General features: G+C 37.7%; 1 protein-coding gene across 2 annotated transcripts in view; it reads right to left on the minus strand.

Moving 5' to 3' along the window:
- The window catches only part of LOC135325134 (protein mono-ADP-ribosyltransferase PARP8), a 117489-nt gene that overhangs the window by 36770 nt on the left and 59444 nt on the right, over nt 1-21275 (minus strand). For both annotated transcript variants that reach the window (XM_064502763.1, XM_064502762.1), the window contains 10 exons: nt 20244-20314; nt 17768-17845; nt 14397-14491; nt 11467-11527; nt 10302-10392; nt 6766-6832; nt 5775-5900; nt 3105-3669; nt 710-763; nt 511-606 (listed from right to left, as the gene is read on the minus strand). In XM_064502763.1, coding sequence (XP_064358833.1) covers nt 511-606; nt 710-763; nt 3105-3669; nt 5775-5900; nt 6766-6832; nt 10302-10392; nt 11467-11527; nt 14397-14491; nt 17768-17845; nt 20244-20314 — 1304 coding nt within the window. The remainder of the gene's footprint in view (nt 1-510; nt 607-709; nt 764-3104; nt 3670-5774; nt 5901-6765; nt 6833-10301; nt 10393-11466; nt 11528-14396; nt 14492-17767; nt 17846-20243; nt 20315-21275) is intronic.

Genomic DNA, 21275 nt, shown 5'->3' on the forward strand with positions numbered 1-21275 from the left:
TCTGCTTCTACTGCCTTATTTATCAAATAATGGAGGATGATTCCTTCCAGTGGCCCGTGTGCAAAAGGGCAGCAGTTCTCGTGGCCTTGTAGCATTAATATCAGAGTATCTGAGCGCCCTGGTCACTGCATGATGGGAGCTCAAGGGCTGACATAACCCCCAAGCTTTTAGGAGGGCATCGGAAGGAGCTGGAAAAGCAGTGTAATGCACAGCCTTTAGTTGTCCTTATCCAGTCACAACTACTCTAACACATTAGTGTTCAGTGAAATACATTCCTCCTTTATATTTCTATGATTACTGTATAAGCCTCCTTTCCTTCTCTATTTGCATTATATTTCTTCAAATGTACAGCAAAACCTAGTCAATATGCATTACGTTTTTGTATCCTAATAGAAAATTAGGATGAACCTCACCTGAAACAATTCAACAGTTTTATAACAGGCTTGTATGGTCCATTGCTATTGAAGGCATTAAAAATGCATTATTTAACACAGCAAACATACAACTTACCCTCAGCATAGGGCCATTCTGGAACACATGGGGTTCATCACAAACTACACAGTATTCATTCAACACTGGTATCCGCTGCTCAGCAAATTCAATAGTCTAAGAACAGTGAAAATGAGAATAACAACATCTGCTTAAAAATAATTAACAGTCAGCTCATGCTCCAGAGTGTTTTAAAAATGGGTAAGATATGACATCCTACCTGCACAAGAAAGCCACGGTCTCGTACCGGAATGCATTTTGCACCATAATTTTGCTGCAAGGAAAAAGTTCAGACAACTTCAGTGATGGTAGATTAATTACAAGGCTTTCTTGAGGACATGGTAAAACATTTCTATTTTTTGTGTACCAATTTGTTAATTACACAATATTTTCACCTAAAAAAAATCTCTCATCTGCATAAACCAATTCTCACAAATAATCCATCTTTTTTACTGTTTGCTGAGTGTAGGGTGGGTTTGTTGCATTTCTTTCTTAGTCTTTAAATCTGATGAGCTTGATATCTCAGCATCCCAAAACTCTAGTCTCAAATGGAAACACCAGTTTCCTCAACTCCATTCTAATAAGCAGGCATTTGATTACTTCTTTCACATTTAAACTGTGCATTGTCTTTATGCCTATCTAAATACGGAATATGTGCTTAGGCTTGAATGACTAAAATAACTTCTAGAAGTGTTGAAAATTTTTTCTTTTATATTTACTATGAGCTCAGTTCTGCGAGCGTCAGACTGACAGCTCTCTCTGCTCAGATCCCACTCACATTCCTTCTGCCTTTTTCTTTCAAAGTGCAACAACATAAATTAGAAGGTACCTTTGTTATGTGAGTCAGTAAGGTACAGGACTCCCCCTAGGCTGACATCTATCTCAAACACCCTTGTTTTGACTGACAGTCAGAGCAGCTCCATTTACAGCTTTTTGGAGTTCTGTTTATTCACAGGCTTACTTCCTTTCATTCTTCTAACTGCTTATTTGGGAAACTTTTTACTTTTTTTCTCTTGGAAGATAATCCTGCTATTTGTATACGTACATGAGACTCTAACATTTTAGCTGAGAATTTAAAATAAGGTAGGGTCCTAATTCATCGGTTACACGTTCCACAGACTTCAGATTAGAGTTAGGCACCCAGATTACCTGCATATCTGGTCCCCATGTGTAAGATGTGAAATGGATTCTTGATGCCCTTCTGCTAATATCAGTGAAATTGCACGTGACCATGTATGTGATGATTTTCCTTCAAAGTAAATGCATTATAGTAATAAAATTACTAGGACTAATATAGATTTTTATAGACTGTCAAGTAGGGCCTGCATTTCTTCTGAATCAGCTGATAATATCAGTTATGAAACCACTTAGGCAACTCTTCATTATCTTATCAAAATCAATGGGACTTTCTGCACTTAACTTCAGGAAGAAAGACTGCTGAGACCTCCTCTGCTGGTTCAGAAAAAAAATCAATCTCTGTACTGGTAAAAAGATACAGATAAAAAGTTTGTTGGCTTATCTCAAATTAGTTTGGTTGTACACTTTACAGGAACCAATCACACAGCATGTATATAAATGATTTTACAAGAGTAAATCAATGCTTTTAGAGTTGATGAGTATACCTCACAGCTTATTAAACTAGTTTGCCATGAAATGTAATACACTCAACGTAATTTCATTATTCAAAATGTACTATTTTGAATGTATGTACAGCATTTCAAGCAAGATCTCAGTTTCCACAGGCTGGGAAAATCAAGGTACTGTCAGGCTAGGAGACTGGAGAGGACTGCCTCCTAAGGGCCAAGCCTAACACAGAAAGCAGACCAGGGCCTTTGAAAGAGCACAAACAGTCCAGCTCCCTCCTCTAAAGTGTAAACACCATCTTTTAAGAGTCAGAGACAAAAGAATTAAGTTTGAGCTCTATCTCCTAAACTTAATAATTTGCACTACTCTTTGTTTTCCTAAACAATCATACCTCTGGGGAAAGAAAGGGAGGCAGTGCGGGCTTAATCACTTCCCCGACCTTCTGCTGCCATGAGGGTGTTTGAAGGCTAAACCTTTCACAAAGCATAAATGCACACAAGGTAAGCTGAATCGTGACTGCATTCCTTCCAGTATGATGATGGTCAAAGATGAAAAGTCTAGAGGGAGAAGTGACGTGGCACCTGAATGAGCCAAGGGGTGTTGCTTCCCCCATGAAACAAACAGGAAAATCAGAAAAGACCTGTGTGACCAAGCCAATTTTGCAGCACAGAAGCTCACACTGGCCCTCCTTCCTGCAGCAAGAAAGCAGTGAAGGAAGTCGCTGACCAGCCTTACTCAGTGGCCGGCAGCTGTACATTGAGCTGTGTTCATGGAGAAATGGAAAGTCTTCATCTCGACTTAACAAGACTCTAGTTTTATGACCTAAATATATGTGTATGGATAGTTTTTAAATCCACCTTAAAAAGCAGACTCCATTATTCTTCACTGAATATTAAACTCTTCCAATATCTCCACTAATGTATGTCCTGAATATTAATGCCTTTGCATAAGGAGAATAGCATATCTGAAAATAATGTGAGAAAAACAAGCAGAATAATAAAATTATTATAAATAATAAAATTATTACGCACAGCAGCTTGTGAAGGTGATGATGAAGATGGTGTTAAGATACCAATAAGCCCTGAGGTAAGAGAGAGCCGCCTGCCCTCTGCTATGGTGGACTCCTTGAAAGGCTCCATTTTGGATGACTTAGGGGCGCTGGAGTAAGTCTTGCTGAGTAACTTGTGATTCTTCAACCCATCCAATTCTTCCATTCTAAGATTACTGGAGTAAGACCTGCTTAAAAGTTTGTGGGGCTTCAAGGTGCTGTTGTGCTCACATCGAGGATCCCCCGAACACGACCTACTTAACAGCTTATGAGGCTTTAAAGTGATGCACTCCTCCTGCTTGACAGCTGCAGAGCAAGAACGGTTCAACAGTTTGTGCGATTTAATAGCCATTGTCTGTTCAGCTCTAGGATCACTGGACAACGAGCGGCCAAAGGTTCTGTGGGATTTTGTGGCACACACATCCTCCGCCTTAACTGTGCTAGAGCAAGTCCTTCTCAGTAGCTTGTGAGTTTTGGAGATGCCATCCTGTTCCGACTTCAGTTTTGATTTATTTTTACCACAGCCAGGTGGAGGATAACTTGGCGACCTTAAAAATAAATAACGGAAAGATGTAGTTGGAGGATAATCTAAAATCTGTGCAAAACAAGCAACTAAGTCCACGTATATGCATGAATTTTTAAGTGCCAGCTGTCTTTAGGTATCTGACTAGTGATAAACCAGCCCCAACATTTAAAAAAAGAGCACTTGCATGTAGGACCAATTTCCTAATACCAAATCTTACTCCTGTTTATACACAACTTCTCACTGATTGAAAGGCAGCTAACTGTATATGCAGAAGAAAGAGCTACATTGTTATAGCTTTTGGTCCAGGTCCCTAGATCTCTAATCAAACCACTTATTTAGGCAGCTATTTTTGAAATGGAAACTGCATATTTCACACAAGATTACAACACATTTCTCTTATCAAAGTCTATCTTTCCTATGTAATCATTATGGCATGATTCCAAAAAAATTACTGTCTTCTGGACATAGCATAACAAATTTTACATGCAGATCAAATGGAAGATATAATGAGCAATGAAACTTGCAGACAGTAACTCAAATTTAATTCAGCTGAAATGATTTTTTTAACCTCACAATAATCCGAGTGCTTTGTGAAAGACAATTCAACCCCATTCTGTCCTGTTTTAGACAAGTTCTACCTCTGTAACACTGGAAATGAGAAAGCGAGGAACCCAAATTATGAATATAGAAAATAAAGAACGAAAGGTTTTTACAAAACAACGTTCTTATGAACTGGCACATTTCTGTAATGTTCACATTCACCTTTCCTTGCAAAACAAGAACTGATATCAGGTATGCTGAATCATTTTTCTATGCTTTATAAGTAATCCAAATCTTTTGAGTACTTTTTGGCTTCGATGAAACAGAAAAGAAATGAAACCCCCAGGGGAAAATCCCTGTAAGAGGCTGGCAGGTTTCCCCGAGCTGTTAGCAAGTGGCAGCAGTGGGAAATGGGAGTGGAGCATGCTGACTCACGGTTGCAGATGGCTCATGATCGCACTCGGATGTACGGGAGGTGGGAATGGGACTCTAGAGAGAGGGAAAGGGGGCCTCGAGCTTCAGCTGAATGCTCCTGGGAGAGGGACTGCCGTAGCAGCCAATTCCAGAGAAGAAAGATTGGGCTGGCTTTTGTATGCCCTTTATGAATAAAAACAACCCCCAAACTACAGCCTGCACAAACTGTCGGCCAATGGTGAGTGGCAAGGTAGCGGAGGGGTAAGCTTTCTGCTCAAAACACTGTCTTCCTCTTTTACCTTTGAATAGAGAGAAAACCTTTTGTCATCTGTGACATTCCTCCCTTCTCGATGCGAATCAACTGTTTACTCCCTCGCTTTTTACACAAAGAATTTAGAATAGCAAAATTCATCAAAAAGAAGAAACACTCAAAGAGCATTCAATTCAAATTCACAGAAGGGGTGATCTGTCAACCCTTCAGAAGCAGGCAAACATGCTAGAGTAGATAGTCACATTCCTGAAAGAGAGAAAATCAGAGCCTGATTTTACAGAGACTTAAAGTGTAAGAGTAACTGGTAGCAGTCATAACGAATTTAACCGAACTGTCACAAACTATTATTTGCATGTTTTTTAATGTCTTTGGACTTTGTCCCTTGGAATTCCGTGCCTGCGTTTCAGAAGTTCTGAACGTTCATGCATGCAAATAGTGGGGAGGTGTGGGTGCTCAACAGCTCTCAAAATCAGTCTTTGACACAGTGACCTTTCTACTTTTAAAAGAATTAAAAATACGTACAGCTGTGGAAAGAAGAGCTGGGCAACCACAAAATTAGCAATATATATGCCTGCTACCCAAATAACAGTCAAATGCTACCAAGATAGTAGAGTAACAAATACAGCCAGGTTAAGTAATATAAAAGGAATTATTTCCAGTTCTAGATGAATCATGGTTGTTTCAGAGTAGGGCACTGAAAGGTTCTGCCTTCAAATAGTCTTAGAAGCTGCAGTAGTATGTAGTTCACTTTTGAAGTCATGCAAGGCAAGGACTGGAAACCCATGAGGTAGGATATAAACAGAACACTTCTCTATGGAGAAAAGTCAACATTTCACCTTGTGAAGTATGCTGCGGATTTTGAACAGGATGTGATGATAACAGCTCATTTTCCTTATTATTACCTGCGCAATGTAGAAAAGATGTGCAGAGGGGATTTCACCTTTTTGTCAGACACCTTCTTATTGTGCGTACAATTAGACTTCTCTTTGCTATTCTTCCACTGCTGTGTAACAAACGTCTGCATGATTCTGCAAATTAAGAAAGAAAGATTTTCATATCATAGCGAAGTCACACTCATTTTAATATCAGGGCCTCTGTATTCACCACGTAGGCTATGTGATGCAACATCCTGCTTGTACAGGAAGAGTTTCTTTGTGGACTGGTAACTGGGTGCTTCAGCTCCTCAAAAATACTTTCCACCTCCCCTTCCCCAAAACCAATTCACATAGTACTCTTATTGAGAATATGCTCCATGTAACCAACCACCGCAAGACTTGTGGAAGTGTGCTTTTCACACATATCTAGGGACAAACTGATTCAGAGGTATAAACATAAGTATATGTGAAAAGATGACTCATCAAAGTGTTAATGAAATTGGATTGCATCATGAATACATTAAACTGCTAACATTTGTCTGCTATTCTTCCTTCTTGTCCTCAAAGCTTGGGTGGCCTCATTATTGTGGTATATCCCACAGACCACCACTGAGAAAGCGTAGCTCCTTTATGGAGCATGATGCTCAAAATGCATGATGCTCAAAAAGATGCCTGCTCCAGAGGCTTCACAACCTAAGCAGAAATACGAAATTGAACATTCTTAGCTTAGTCTTTCTGAACTTTTGTAGCTTGCTTCCTAAACGGCAGTAAAGTGCCAGGAAACCCTGGCAGGGAGCACAAATCAACTTCTTTCCAAGGACTGTCAAAACTGAACTTAAAAAAGGCAAAAACTTTACTTTGTTGTTGGTGGTGTTTTTTTAACAAAAATAAGTTCAAAATGCTTTGATCCAACCAACCTGACAACCTGTGAATTTTATCATACTTGAGATGGTCCAGGAGTTAAAATGAGTATAATATTTAAACTTCAATACACAGGTTTACACTTTTCCAGACTTACTTTTTCAGCTGATGTCCCAACCCAAATCTTTCCTTAGTAGAGATCTGAAATACATCCACAGTTGGCACTAGGGAAAAAAGAGATCTTGTTGATACAGGTACTTACAGGAATAGTCAGAACAGAGAACTCAAGACCATGTGACATATTTGAGGACCTTGTTCTAGCTGGACCTTTACTGTAGGCAATATCATTGAAGCAATGGTGCAAGTAGTAATGTCCTGAGTCTATGAAGAAATAGTCCTTTTTGCAGTACTGGTCAGTATCAATTTTAAACATTTAATCCTCTAAAATGCATCTCTTTCCACTGATTTTAATTATATTTTTTATACTATAGGAACAACTACAGAGCAGGATCAGATTAAAGGTATCTGTATTGATAATACACCTCAGTCATAATCCCTTAAACTTTGTTCCAAGTAAATAGTCTTCACATACTCAGGGTAGGATGCTCTGACTTTAAATAAATTTACTTATTTAAAATCTTCTCAGTTGAGAACTGGAGGTGTCACCATTTGCTACCTCTGGTTTACGGTCTTTCACTTTTTAATGGCCTTGGGAGAATCTCAAAAAAAATTTACATGCAGTTACTTTAGTCCAAATTGAATTTGTCCTCACTGAAAACAAAGATTTTATGCCTGTGTAATTGAAAAAAAAAAAAAAAAGCTCTTTCACAGAAAGAGGATCCGATAGTTTCTTAAGTATCTCACCATCAGACACATACCAAATTTTCCTCAATAAGATCTCTGAAGGATTTTGCCACACAATCTGAATTTCAGAACTTTATAAGGTGCAGGGCACCTGGAGTATTTCTGTTATTTCTGAGAAGAGAATTCTACTTAAGAATTCAAATTTCCTAAATACAAGCAGAATTCATATGAGCTCCTCATAAGTATCTTTAAACTTAGATCTTGGATAAGCACGTAGAGAAAAGTTCAAATCTACTCAAATACTTCTCCAAATGGTTACAGTTCTTGTGACTTTGAAGCAAACCCAAAGCAGAATAAAACAAACTGACTTATAGCTGGGCTTTCTTTCTAAGGACTTTTTAATATAAGGTCCATAATATTCATCATCTAAGTGCCTGATGTACGAATCCCAGTGGACAAGGACTACCCTGAATTTCCATCACGACCCTTCCTTCCATTGGTATATCCTTATTTACCTTTCAGGAAACTGAAAGCATAAGGGATAGAGGCTGACAATAAGCTCCTAGTATTACTAAAATCCTTTAATAACATTTACTAGATAGAAGTGGCAGATGGCATCCAGCACTTGTTGAGAGCGCCTCAGGTGTTCAAGGCAGGACAACAGCAAACACATATTAAAAGCACGAATCAACGTTATACTTTGTGTTAGGTAAGGAGGTAATAACAGTAAAAGAAAAGAAAAGTAAAGAAAAAAAATCTGAGTTTGGTTCAAATTTTACTAAAAAAAAATCGATATTTTTATATCCATATTATTCTGATCACTCAGAAAGCCAGATCTTACTCAGAATGTCAAAGTTAATCTGTTAATTTCCCTTTAATAAGGCAATTAAAAAAAATATGGTATATCTAACTTTGCCATCTAATTTCACTGAATTCAAAGCACTGTTGTCACCATTTCTCTAATGTTACTATTCAAATATAATCTCATCTTTTAAAGACAAACTGGTTAATTTTTTAAAAGAGATGAATAATTTCATTAGGGGTAGCAATGTGTTTAGGTTATCAAATTTAGGACACAGAGTAGGGCAGGGCAGGTTATTTTCAGTGGGATTCATCATACTTAGTTTTAGCAGTCTTAAAATCTGACAGCTAAACTACATTTGTTATCTAAGCTTTATAGCCAGAGGAGACAGACAGGCACATCCAAAGGGCAATTCATCCTAATCTAAGGCAGGTTTCTAAGATGTTGGGAGAAACCGCTCACAGGCATATACAAAAATCAGAAAAGATACTAACTAGAAGAATGAGTATCTAAAATCAGGATATTAAATAATTATAAGGTGGTATGTACACGCCCCATTGTGCTTTGGAGTATACTCCATATATGTTTCTTCTATCATTCAACAGAATGTATTATCAGGAGAAAAATATGTTGCATAAAGTAATGGCTTGGTAGTCTCAAAACAACATTTTTCAAGAGAAAGGGGAATATACAGAGAAGGGGTCTTGTTAACACAAAGGATGGTGGATCTCACTGTCCTTTCTTGGTAAACAAAAAGACATGGCTGCAACAGCAACTGCACTGAACTTGTAATACCAATAACAGCAAAGTATCTGTCTCTGGCCCTGATCTTGCCTTTCTTGGTACTCAGTCACTACCACAACCAGTCAGTTGCAGGACTGGGAACTTAACTTTCTGTTTAACCTTGTCAATAGTGCAGAAGATATCTTGTTGTTTTCATTTCACTAGATCATTTCTTTCTGCACAAGGCTCTTCACACTTCAGCCTCTCTCATTTGCTGCACTTAATTTTTTTTAATTACATTTTGATAGAAATTTTCTGATTACTAACACAGCTACCTATGGCAAATAGATACTTTAAGTTCTGCACATTTATAAAAAGCATCAGAAAAATACAGACAAAGATGAAAGACAAGCAAAAAAGCATGACACTGATGTAAGAAATGTTCATTTGAATGAACAGAATATAGCTTATAGTTAGCATCAGCAGACAACATATCCTATAAAAATAGCTCATTGGGATATATTTTTCTAAACATACCATGACTGGAAATATCTATTCATTTTCCAGGAGCAGAATTCTCCCACAGATACAAGCCTAAGCTGACAGCTGCACTGGAAGCCTCCAAATCCAGGCAAGTTTTGATCCAAAATACACACTTAGTTCTGACTTCCCACTGTAAAAATATATCTGAACTTGACTCTTGAATATGAATGTTTCCAAATTTTGAATCTCATTTGGGTCTTCATGAATTGGAACATTTTTAATCTCATGAGGAAGCTTTACTTACTTAACAACCACAGAGTGGGATGACAATATAACATTAAAAATTCTCATTCAAATTTAAAGATCCCCAGAGTTCACACAGTCATATAGAAATCAGAAGTTAACAGGATAATTATCATGGCCTGATTCTTCAGAGGTGCATAAAAAAGGGCACATCAACGTGCTGCACAGAACTGTGTATGTGTACATAATGAGTGATGTCTGCATCTGTGGTGACGATCCCTTGACCGCATACAAAGTGCCTAATTTCCAAAATCAGGAAATAACATATTAAAAATTGTAGATCCTTATTCCTTAAGCACCTCAGGTTCCTAGGACAGTTATATTTCACAGGATATTACGTCAACAAGTTCCAAAATTCAACCTATTAAAGTTTAAACTAGATGTCCATGTCATTATTAAGGGCCTAATCATGCAAATACATGTGAGCATGATTTCAAACAAACAGGACTGCTCTCAGTAGTAGATTTAAGCAAATGTAGGGTCAAAGATTCGCAATGAACGAGTATATCTGTCACCTAGTACATGGCTCAGCACTGAGACACCACACAAAGCACATGAAGAATACGCAGGTGACTAACCTGGACCATTTAAGTACTGTGTAAGTGAACAGTGCAATCGCACTATTATAGGCTCTGTGCGAATTACATCCCAAGCCACAGCAATCTCTTCCTAATTCAAGATAAAAAGAAAACAACAAAGACCATTAGCCATCATAAAGAACTGCTGCATTTTGTCAATCCACCTTAGGGTAGGTATAAACACTGGGCTTTCATTCATTTACCCAGTTATGGGATATCTACTCCAACTTTAAACTTGAGAATTAGGACAAACTATTGCCTGCCAATGCCCATAAGAGCAGTGTTAGACTGCTTTCAGTTCTCAAGTATGCTCATTTAAACTGGGCGCAGGTTTTTACACAGTACTACATCTGCAGTGTAGGTAGACACATTACCCTCTATCAAGAGATACTGCTTCACAGGTGAGGAGCAAAGGAGCAAATAAAGGTGGGAAGGAAGCTCATCCCGTTACATAGGGCAAAGGAAATTTTTGCTCCTCCTTAAGACTGACCAGATCAATTCACAGTATAATCAGATTTTCTTAAATATTAGAAGAGCCCCAAAACAACTATCTTGTGTGCTGTACTGACCTGGGGATACGACATATCTGTGCAGAAGCTAATGATGCCCCTAAAAGCACTAGTTTTCATTCTGCATCTAGAGGACAGGAAGTAACTGCACAGATGAGGTGAGGAAGTGTGGAGTTAATGACAGCGTAACGGTTACAGAAGCCATGCTGCCAGTCGGCAGCATCGCTGTCCTGTGTCTCCTTTGCCACGCAAGCCTCTCCCTAATCACTGCAGGTGCTGAGAAGTACACAGGAGAGCTCTAGCCAAGGTCGTCTTCCCTCCAGGACTCTATGAAGTGCTTTCACCTAACTAATGTCTAGGATAGCAAAAAAAGAAATGTATTTCATTTATATCAGTTACAACATTTACCATTCACAAAGCATGTTTGAAAGGAAATATACACGCAGTAAATAAAAGCTGACAAAACATTTTAACAATGAGATTGTAAAGGAAAAGAAAACCTTTCCACAGAGCAGCAATCAATAATGTGACAGCCACTTGTGAAGATCAAGCCTCTGAAGAAGGGAAGTCTCAGCGGTTGTCTAGAGAGTCTGATGTGTAGCAGAATTAAATGGGTATTAATGTTCATTATGTAATTCTGTGATTAGATTACTTACATCAAGAAAGCTAACATCAATATGCAGATCAATATCTACATCATCAATGGCTCCATATTCCCTGAAAGGAAAGAATTACATTAGATTAGAGGTCTTTAAGATACTCCTCAGCCCAGGAGTACTTAGAACAGGGAAGATTTTATAAAGGATAATGTTGGCTGTAAAATCAGAATGGTTATAAGATATACATTTACATAGATCGGATCAATATTCCCAGTGGGTGACCCTCTGCTGCACTGAAACTTTCTTTCAGTATATCTTGCTTAAATAAGCTAAATTTTTTTCTACTAATTCCCCCAAATTATCACTCCATTGTTGCTATGTATTTTTGTCTCATGTACTGGACAAACAAATCAAGAAAACAATGATGGTCACATACTGCTCCAATTTATAAGAAAGGAAAAACCTGGTTAATTAAAAAAGTATTTCAGGTTAACACCCAGCGGTCTAAGGAGAGGCTTCAGATAAATCATTAAAGACAAATACAACATAGCTTAGGTGTTGCCCTCTGAACTTTTATATTTAAAGTGTGACTGTTTTGTTTGTCGTCTGACTCATTCCCATGGCCTCCACCCAGTGTATTTGAAAACTTCTGAAAAATAGGGCTAGAAAATATTGTTCATATACTTAAATCAAAAATTGGTTTCCTTTTTATTTAAATTGCTTAAGTGGACAATTCTGTAGAAGTGCAGTCACTCAAGTTTTCGCAGATTAGCTGATACTCTTCTAGTCACTAATTTTTTGCTTTACACTGTGTTTATATGCTTGTTCTCACAACTTCCATGTTTTGCAACTAAGCTAGGTGAAGAGAGAGCACAGCAGCAATTGGGCGTAAATGAAGCTGATAAGGTAATTTTGACATAGGAAAATACTTTTGTGAATATACTTATCTCTTAACAAACTGGCCTTTCAGCCAGTGGCAAGGCCTAGTTTACACTGGAAATGACCAGTTCCTAACAACTAAGTCCAAGTGTACATGGGCCTTGATCTTCCACAAAGCTTTGTGAAGGGAACCTCTTCCAAACCTCGGTGTCTCCCCGGTACTCTCCAGTAAGAGCGAACCTGACGCCTCTCTCTCGTCCGCACGCAGGATGAGGTATGCCAGCGCTTGCTGGGCGGGTGGGCAGCCAGTCTCGCACTGTGGGACCTTGTGGCTTCCCAGCACCCTTGCAGCAGCTCACGCAGAGCAGTACAGCCACCGATCTCCTGCAACGGCTCCCAGAACGCTTTCTGACTTTGAAGCTCCTGGAGGCCCTCTGCCCAACAATGCATAGGTAATGTAAACAGGAGTTGGGCATGGGTGGTCAGTGACTTGCTCATGGCTTTGGTGGCCAGATTTCAAACGGCAGTGATGAAAAGCATGTAGGTATAGGAATTTCCCTTTTTATATTTAAAGCTCACTCTCTGACAGTAAAAGACTGCTAAAAGAGGGACAACTTCTCCAAGAAACATGCATGCTTAGTGGGTGTCACTGTCAGATAGAAGTTGCAGTCAGAACTGGAGCTCCAGGAGAGGGGTGAAACTGAATGCTATAAGTTGTATTTGCGGTTTCCAAGAGTTCATGACTATTTTCAACTATTGCAGAGTGCGAGAAGCCTGAAAGTTTTCCACATGCCAGAAGCAGCCACAGACACCAATTTCTAACACACTGAGTCCTAGGAGATCACAAAGCTTACAATGAAACAGCTTATTCAATAAATTAGATGCATTAAAGTTTTTAAAAGGTTACATAAAACGTTGCCGTTTTAAGAGCTTGAAGGACCATATTATCAAGATATATACAGTTCCATAGTTATCAGTTTGGCAACTAAATGTTTATCTCATTAATTTCTTAAACCCATATACAACTATTTGGATTTAAATCCCCCAGTTCCTCTAAACCTAATGAATTTCCACTTAATTTTAAAAGTCATAGTACACCATGTACACCAAAAGCTCTCTTTTCTTACACTAAAATCATAAAGATTACTGTTTAGAGGTTAATGGGAATTGTTACTTGCAATATATGTATGCCTAAGGTTATTATTTTCTCTATATTACATTACTTGTTTTGTATGAGAATTTTGGTATTTTCTTTGTAATATTTCTGGCAGGTCTGTTACACCTTGTCTACGTGTTATTTTTACAGAATTATTACAACTACATACATGGAAAATGAAGTCATAAAAATAAAAGACTAGAAGTGACTTTAAGATATCCTACAGCTATGCACACGTGTGTACGTCCCACAGAAATTATGTGGAATTTCTTTCCACAATCCACCTCTGAAGGAGGTTCCCCAAGCTCCCTGAGCAGGCTACTCTAGGGTTCCACCAACTCAGAATAAGAAAACTTTCCTAAAATCTAACCTAATTCTTTTTACTAACAGTTAGTTTCTTATTTTCTCTCTCATGATGACGATGGAGAACAATTGATCACTTATCCTATCTATAAACAGCCTTTTTTTTCTTGAAGGACTATTATTATGTCCTCTCCCTCTGTCTTTTTTTTCCAGATTAGACAAATTCAATTCCTGCAGTATTTCCCCAGTTACAACATTTTCTAAATCTCTTATCATCCCTCTTGTTCACCTCCTGGGCAACAGACATAATATGACAGAACAGAAGCAATTTAACAAGGGTTTAATGTTATGCTGAATAGTAATTTTCAACAAAGTACAATAGCCTGATCAAATACCTACTGAACTGCAGAAGAAAATTATGTTTTAGAACAGGCTTCCAGGACCAGTTCTCCACGTAGCCAGTTGTATTAGTATTCAACCACAAAACAGAACCAAAACGAGCATTACTGCTGGCTAACAGTGTTCCTATAACATGTAGGAAGCATTGCTTCAGAAATGACTTTTGTTTTGGCAGTGAGGCATGGCCTACATGGAGCTCCATCTCCAAAATGTTAAAGGTTCCAGAATATGGAAGTGTAAAATGACATACCTGAGAGATACTGCATTAGGTCCATAGATCTCTCTCACTGCTGTTAAATCAGCTTCCAGCTGTGGGTGCTTGTGAAGTTCTCCATCATAGCTAACCTACCAGGAAAAAAATTGCTAAAAGTTTTTATTTATTTCATCACTGACAGCTGTTTAGGCTCCTGAAAATTCTCCCAACAAAATGTTCTCAGATGTGTAAAAATTTCTTAACATCATGCCCAAAAGGGACACCATGCTGATAAGCTCAAACATGGAGGCTGTCTGGCTCTCCTAAGTCATCTGAGATTTGCAAAGCAGGAACCCCAAATCTAAATCTCTCAGGACTGAGCTGTCTCAAATGTAACATTACATGGAGTACCAAACTACTCAACATAACGCTTTCTCCAAGCTGTTTTCTGCTAGTAAGAGGCTACGAACTCAATGAAGGGAAATGAAGGGAAATGAAGCTGTGTTCTGCCAAAATGGAATACCCCACTGTGTTTTCCATCCCTGAATTAGTGCCACAGCCACGCTGACATACGCAGAGGAGACTGCCCAAGTTTTGTATATCTGCAAGTATGTTCTGTAACTGAAGCCCAAGAGAGAGGGAGAGAGTGTGCAAAGGCAGTAGTATTGTTGTTTCAGTTCCCTGTTCTCTTTTGCAAATGTACAGAGGATAGAGATTCAAAGTAAGAGCTAACAAAGAGTCTCAGGAAAAGCGAATAAAAAAGCTAAAAAATCTGATAACTTTGCTGTATCTGAAGGGCCTGTGTTTAGAAAGTCTCAGTATTTAATCTGAGACCTGATTCAGATTATTCTGTCCCACATAATGACAAAAGGTTGCATTTTTAAAAGCGATTAAGTGACTTACAAACCTAAATCCCATTGAAAATCAATAGGACTTAGGCTATTGAATCACTTAGCTACTTTAAAGTATTTATCCATTAAATCCTTAGAGAGGATTACAAGCAGGTGCATAGGAAGTGGATACAAACATTTAATTTATGGCCAGAAGGTCGTATCTTGTTTTCACTGCCCACTGAATGACATTTCCCATTTTCCATGATCCTTGTTTCATCATCAGTTCTCCTGTCTTTCCAGCTGTAACCACTTGGAAATGTTAGCATTATCCCTGACCACCACCTTTTCCAACTGTGCTGATCGCACAATTACACTGGCATCTATAAATTGCCCTCTAGTCATTAAAGTAAACATTTTTGTCAAAAATCCTTATAATTCACTACCTCTGTTTTAGACTCCTGTTCCAAGAGTTTCTCTGTGGGAACAGACTCACTTGTCTCAAATGAAGCAGCTTACCTCATTTTTTGCCCAAACATACAGCCAACTATTTTGTCTTTTTTCATATTATTGAATGCCTACACACCTGGGTGCTCGCTTGTATGGGTAACTCATACAATTATAACATTCAAAAAAGTATAACATTCAAAAAAGGACTGTTCTTTTTATCTCTTGAGGAACTTTGCTCACTGTTTGGTTTCCTATTTATTTCCTAAATCCTCAATACTATCATTTCTTTAATTCTACAGGTCTTCTTCAGAATTGTTTGTTTTCAACCATGCAATTTTTAATCCTATCTCCAAAGGAGTTTTTTTGTTCTCTCCTGTTAAACATACTTTCAGTGATGTCTTAGGCTATTTTTGTTTGTTTGTCCTCCTTATTTTGCTTTTCCTGTATTGCATACTCAGGATGTTCACAGTAATTTGTTATTTTATTTTTATTGCTGATGTAATTGTAATTTAACGCCTTCCTTTGCTTGCTATCATTCCTGCAATTAAAGGTACTACCTTAAAAAATTACAATGCAATATAATATAATGCTTTCACTTCAAATGTAAGGTAACTAAGTTTTGATCAGTACTAGCTATTAGACAGCTGTTTCAGACCTTACAAAATGATTTACTGGTCTCTATATTCATCCTTCATAGACAGTGTTAAAATGTATTCATTTATTTGGGCACTGACAGACATCCTCTAGGAAATCTAGTCGCACTGGTTCAAGAAGATTGCACTTCCAGCTGTCTGCTATCTTTTCCCTCATCTTGAGGTTACTGCCCTTTCTGTAGGGTTGAAAAACAAGGCCCGTATGCACAACTCATCACCACGAGGCAAAATCGGATGTTTTCCTCTCAGGCAGATAATAAACTAAGACACTAGGCTTTGCAATGTGTACACAGTCCACTCCAACACTCTGCAGGGCTGCAGAAGCTGGTGGCTGATGGGAGGCAACACTTGCAGCTACTGCCAAAGTGAACGTGAGACAAAACCCAAAGTCGATTATTTTCTGACGCTGAAAATACATTCTTTCAGTTCCAGTTTCAGTATCACTTCCGATAGCTTTTTAGGGCTATGCTTTTACTGTAAAGCACCTCGCCTGTTATTTTGTTTTCAAACTGCAGCCTGCGGTCGGCTTTGCAGCAGAGCAGGGCTGGGAGCATCCCGCTCATCAGCATGCCACGCGCTCTGCGCCCACCCAGCCAGCTGGCTCTGCGGCGCGCTCGCCCAGCCCCTGCCTGCGCACGCCGGGCAGAGGTGGCTTCAGCCTCGAGGCTCAGCCAGCGGCAACTTTCACAAGCATCGACCTCATTTGCTAAAATGTTCATCAATATAAACAGTCCTAATAACATAACTGACGAATGATTCCTCTTGGGCAATATTTAGAGTAAAATGATACAAAAAAAACCTGAGCAGAAACTAACAGTGTGAAGCGCTCTACTGACATCTCAAAAGAAAAAGATACGAAGAGATTTTATTTCCCAGTACATAAGAGGATGTGATAATAACTAATTCTGCTGATACAACAAGAAGGAAAGACACAGAGCAGGACAGTCATCTTAAAAAATATTCTGAATTTTTCAGTGTGAATTTAACTGTAGAGCTCAGAAAAAGAAGAGACTGTTGCCTAGATCAAAATTTTGCTTTGTAATAACCATTTTTACCATTAAATTGCAATGCTGTTGATTTTACAGAATGTCAATCCTCCAAAAGGAAGCAGATTTGGATCCAGTCTGACTTCCCATTTGTATTAATAACAGGATATGCTTTAAAGAGTAAGTAATTGTTTTCTGGAAGTAAACAACTGGATTCTTTTTTTCAAACCTATTGAACAACAGCTGTTTTTTCTGTTCTTACAGCTTTACAATTATAAAAGAAATCATCTTATTATAAGTTTGATATAACTATACTGTACAATATATTCAGTATTTCTACTATACAATAGTAGAATATACATAAAATAGTAATACACATACTCACTATATTCTATAGTATACTAAATAACACAAGAAATTAATCATTATTATAGATTTATAACGGAATAAACCACAGAAGCTTTCAAATGTTAACATTCTGAAATTTATGGGAAAATATCCTCTATTACCTGTCCTCCATAATAAAATTCTTCAGAATCATTATCTCCTTCAGAATCTTCTTCAACTGTGCTGTTGTGCCTGGACTCCTTAATTAAAAAGGAAAGTTAACAATGACACAGATGATATGTTTTGGTCTTGCATTTACACTTCTAATTATGAATATTGGAATTCTGTCTTTATAAATAAGCCCTTCCTGCTCTGTAGTCAGAGATCTTCTAGTAGCATTTTTCTAGAAGGATACTATAGGCCAGTTTTGTCAATAGTGAAATAGCAGATAAAACCTGCACTCAATAAACTGGGCACATAAAAACACCCTGAATGTATGTTGGATAAATGATACTATGTCTGGGTATAGAGACAGGATGGTATTCTACAGCACCAGAGAAATTGGGAGAATATTCATGAATATTTCACTCGGTGCTTCTGCACAGAGCAATCAGAATCAAGACCTTTATGATAAAGCTAAAGCTAAACCAAGTATAACTTACCCATCAAGAGACATTGGTTTAAGGAACTAATGTGAGCTCAAGCATGGGAACTCTTAAGCCCCTTTCCGTGAAAAACTCTCTGACACATTTCTGCTTATTATTTTTAACGGAGGTATCAGCTGGAAACGTTCAAACTTAATTTTATGGCTAGGTCCATTATAAGACTTTAAAAACGAAGGGTCAGAAAGTAATATGCTTATCCAAGTAAAACCTGCTCTAAATAGGTTGGTCTGTGAATAATTGCACTGAAGTAAATAGAACCGATCACAGTACAGAGTGCAACTCAGCATGAGATGTTATATTCCGCTTCTTACCAATGAGGCCTCTGCTTATTATTATGTAATTCTTTAAAGATATTAATTCTGGTCTCTCACAATCCGTTTGTAATTCTTAGGCCCTACACTGACAAGAATCCTCCAAAGAATACTTTCAAAAATCATAATTCTTCAGTTCAGTCCAAACATGATGTACTTATTACATATATTTATTTATGTCCTGCACAGAACTGCCATAATGGAATAAAAATAAAAGAGGAGAGTCAAAGAAGAGAAGTTACCCCTAAATCCCATGCATTCATAAAAGTCAAATATACTGTTATCACCAGTTTCTATGGTCAGACATTCTCATCGCATTTCCTTACCTTTGCCTCTAAATTCATGCTGTATTCACTGCATGTATATGGAGAGCAAAAATTGTAATTCAGCCAATTTCATAGCAATTTTTTAAGACATGGGATAAAAATCATTTCTGCTTCTACTTTGCTGAAGAGAAACAAAGTGACTTTAGTCTTCTTTGTTTAATAATAACCTTAGCCTAAGGGGAAGTGTGTTTTAAAACAGAACTCAAATGAACACAAATTCAGTGCAAACTAAAGAGAAATGAAACTCCTACAGTAGAATAGTGACAAACCCATCCTATCCTGTCCAAAACCTGTTAACTGTCTGGCCAACAGAAATGGTCAGTGTTGAAGACTTTTATATAATGTTTTTTTTCAGTATTTACATCCTTAAGTACCTTGTTCAATTAAAAACAAAATAAAAGCTGAAACTCTGTCCCATAAAGCTAACTGTATCTCAAGCTTTTAATCAAAAAGGTAAATTATTACTGCACTTGAAATGTCTAACATATATAGACCACTATACAATTATGAGGCAGTAGAAGTAAAATATTTTCAGTACAGCTTTGTAAATCAAATCTATCTATCTATATATAAAAAATCCATTATCATGTGTGCCCATGGTTATCTCCCTTTTCCAGGATCACATACAGATCTCAGCCTAAAAAGCAGTAATGAAGGAAAATGTATTCCAAATTCAGAACTATTCTTATTCAGGAAAGTCCTTAAGTTAATCACTTGAAGTCTGGACACAGTGCTCAATTTCTTGCTTGGGGTGGGAACAGATGCAGAACTTTCCTTAAGCCCACAATGCCACCAGCCCCTGTGGACCTCATGTTAGCATCATTTCTCTCTTGAGTTAATGTCAAGAGGAAACTCTGACATAGGTACAACATAAACACAGCTGTGACTGGAAGGCCTTAATTTTCCAGACGCTACTTATGGTGAAGTGTCATGAAGAGGTCCAGAGTCTCCAGCAGAACTGCTGTAGGCCACAGGAGTAAGCAGGGAGCTGAGAAACGGGATGTGGTCCTGCGTGCAAGACGAGGTTATAAGGTAATGGTTGGTATCTTGATCAGCTTCTCTGGCACAGCTGTATTTCTAGAGCAGACAGGGTCTATGCCACTGTTCGACAAGCAGTGACATAAATGTCAAAACCACAACTCCTAGGGTGAGAGCATCCATATCCCAAATATGCAATTGAATGGTGAATCACCCAAGGACATGCAAAGAACTATGCCCACCTTCTAAAACACGCAAACCCACAGTTTGGGTAAGTATGCCTTTAGGATGAAACCTTTGATATATTTTCATATTTAATTATTCTCTGTAGTTCATTAATATGTCTTTTGTTAAAATATACATAGAAGAAATACATACCTCTCCATTTTCCCTCTGTAATTTTGATTTTATGGATAAGCAGTAGTTGACATCACTGGTTTTTCTTAATTCTTAAAAAAAAAGGAGAATAAGGAACATCTGTAAAAATGTGAAATAATTTTGCATATGCAGATCTGAAATATTTAATTGGAGCAGGGTTTTATTCTATTTTAAATGACAAGCTTTCTTTATTTTTAAATCATAGACATATCTGCAATATAAATTTATCTTAAAGTTCTGACTATAATGACCATTTTTTGTTCAGGTGCCACTCCACAATTTCAAAAAAAATTATTCTTGATTTACACTGGTATAAACGAGATCAGGGACTGAAGATCATATTGGTTTTCCAATGGAATTCAAAGTAATTCTGTTAAGCAAAAAAAGCCCTAAAGCACTGAAATAATAATAAAAAGACTTCAAAGTCAAGTGCTCCTATCTGATGAACTGCCAGAATTAAGACTGCTCTATGCAGTCTCTCCTGCATCCTGAAATCATCAGGGAATTTGGCTGCTAAAATCTAAAAAAGAATCTCTATGGTGTATAAACAAATCTTGATTATCTATTGTATAAAAGTGGCTAGATCTCTGAAAAGCATTCCCTTTCAGGTACAGCATGGAAATAATTTCATGTGAAAAGGATCCTAAAATTTCTTATCACTGGAAAAAGTATATATTTTTTCTATAGCCTTACTTTCTGAAATGGCTGAACAATTTTGTTTGAAATTTTCTGAAATAATTCACCAGAGACAATGGTAGCTATAGACAGTTTCATCCCCAGTGGTGAAGATTTAGTGACATTTTAAGCAAGCGAGCATGAGAACTTATAATTGGGAAGTGTTAAGCACCTTAGCTGGATTCAAGAAATGCTTTAGCACAGACTGCAAGGCATTAAGAGAATAAAACACATGCCTACACAGCTGTGTTGATCCCAGAAAGAAGTATTTTAATTGTTTCTATTCTCAAATGTGGGACAATACACTATAGCAAGCCTGTGAGGAAATAGCAAGCTACACAATTACACACATTAACA

Source organism: Dromaius novaehollandiae, chromosome Z (genome assembly GCF_036370855.1).
Source record: "Dromaius novaehollandiae isolate bDroNov1 chromosome Z, bDroNov1.hap1, whole genome shotgun sequence".
Classification (NCBI taxonomy): Eukaryota; Metazoa; Chordata; class Aves; order Casuariiformes; family Dromaiidae; genus Dromaius; species Dromaius novaehollandiae.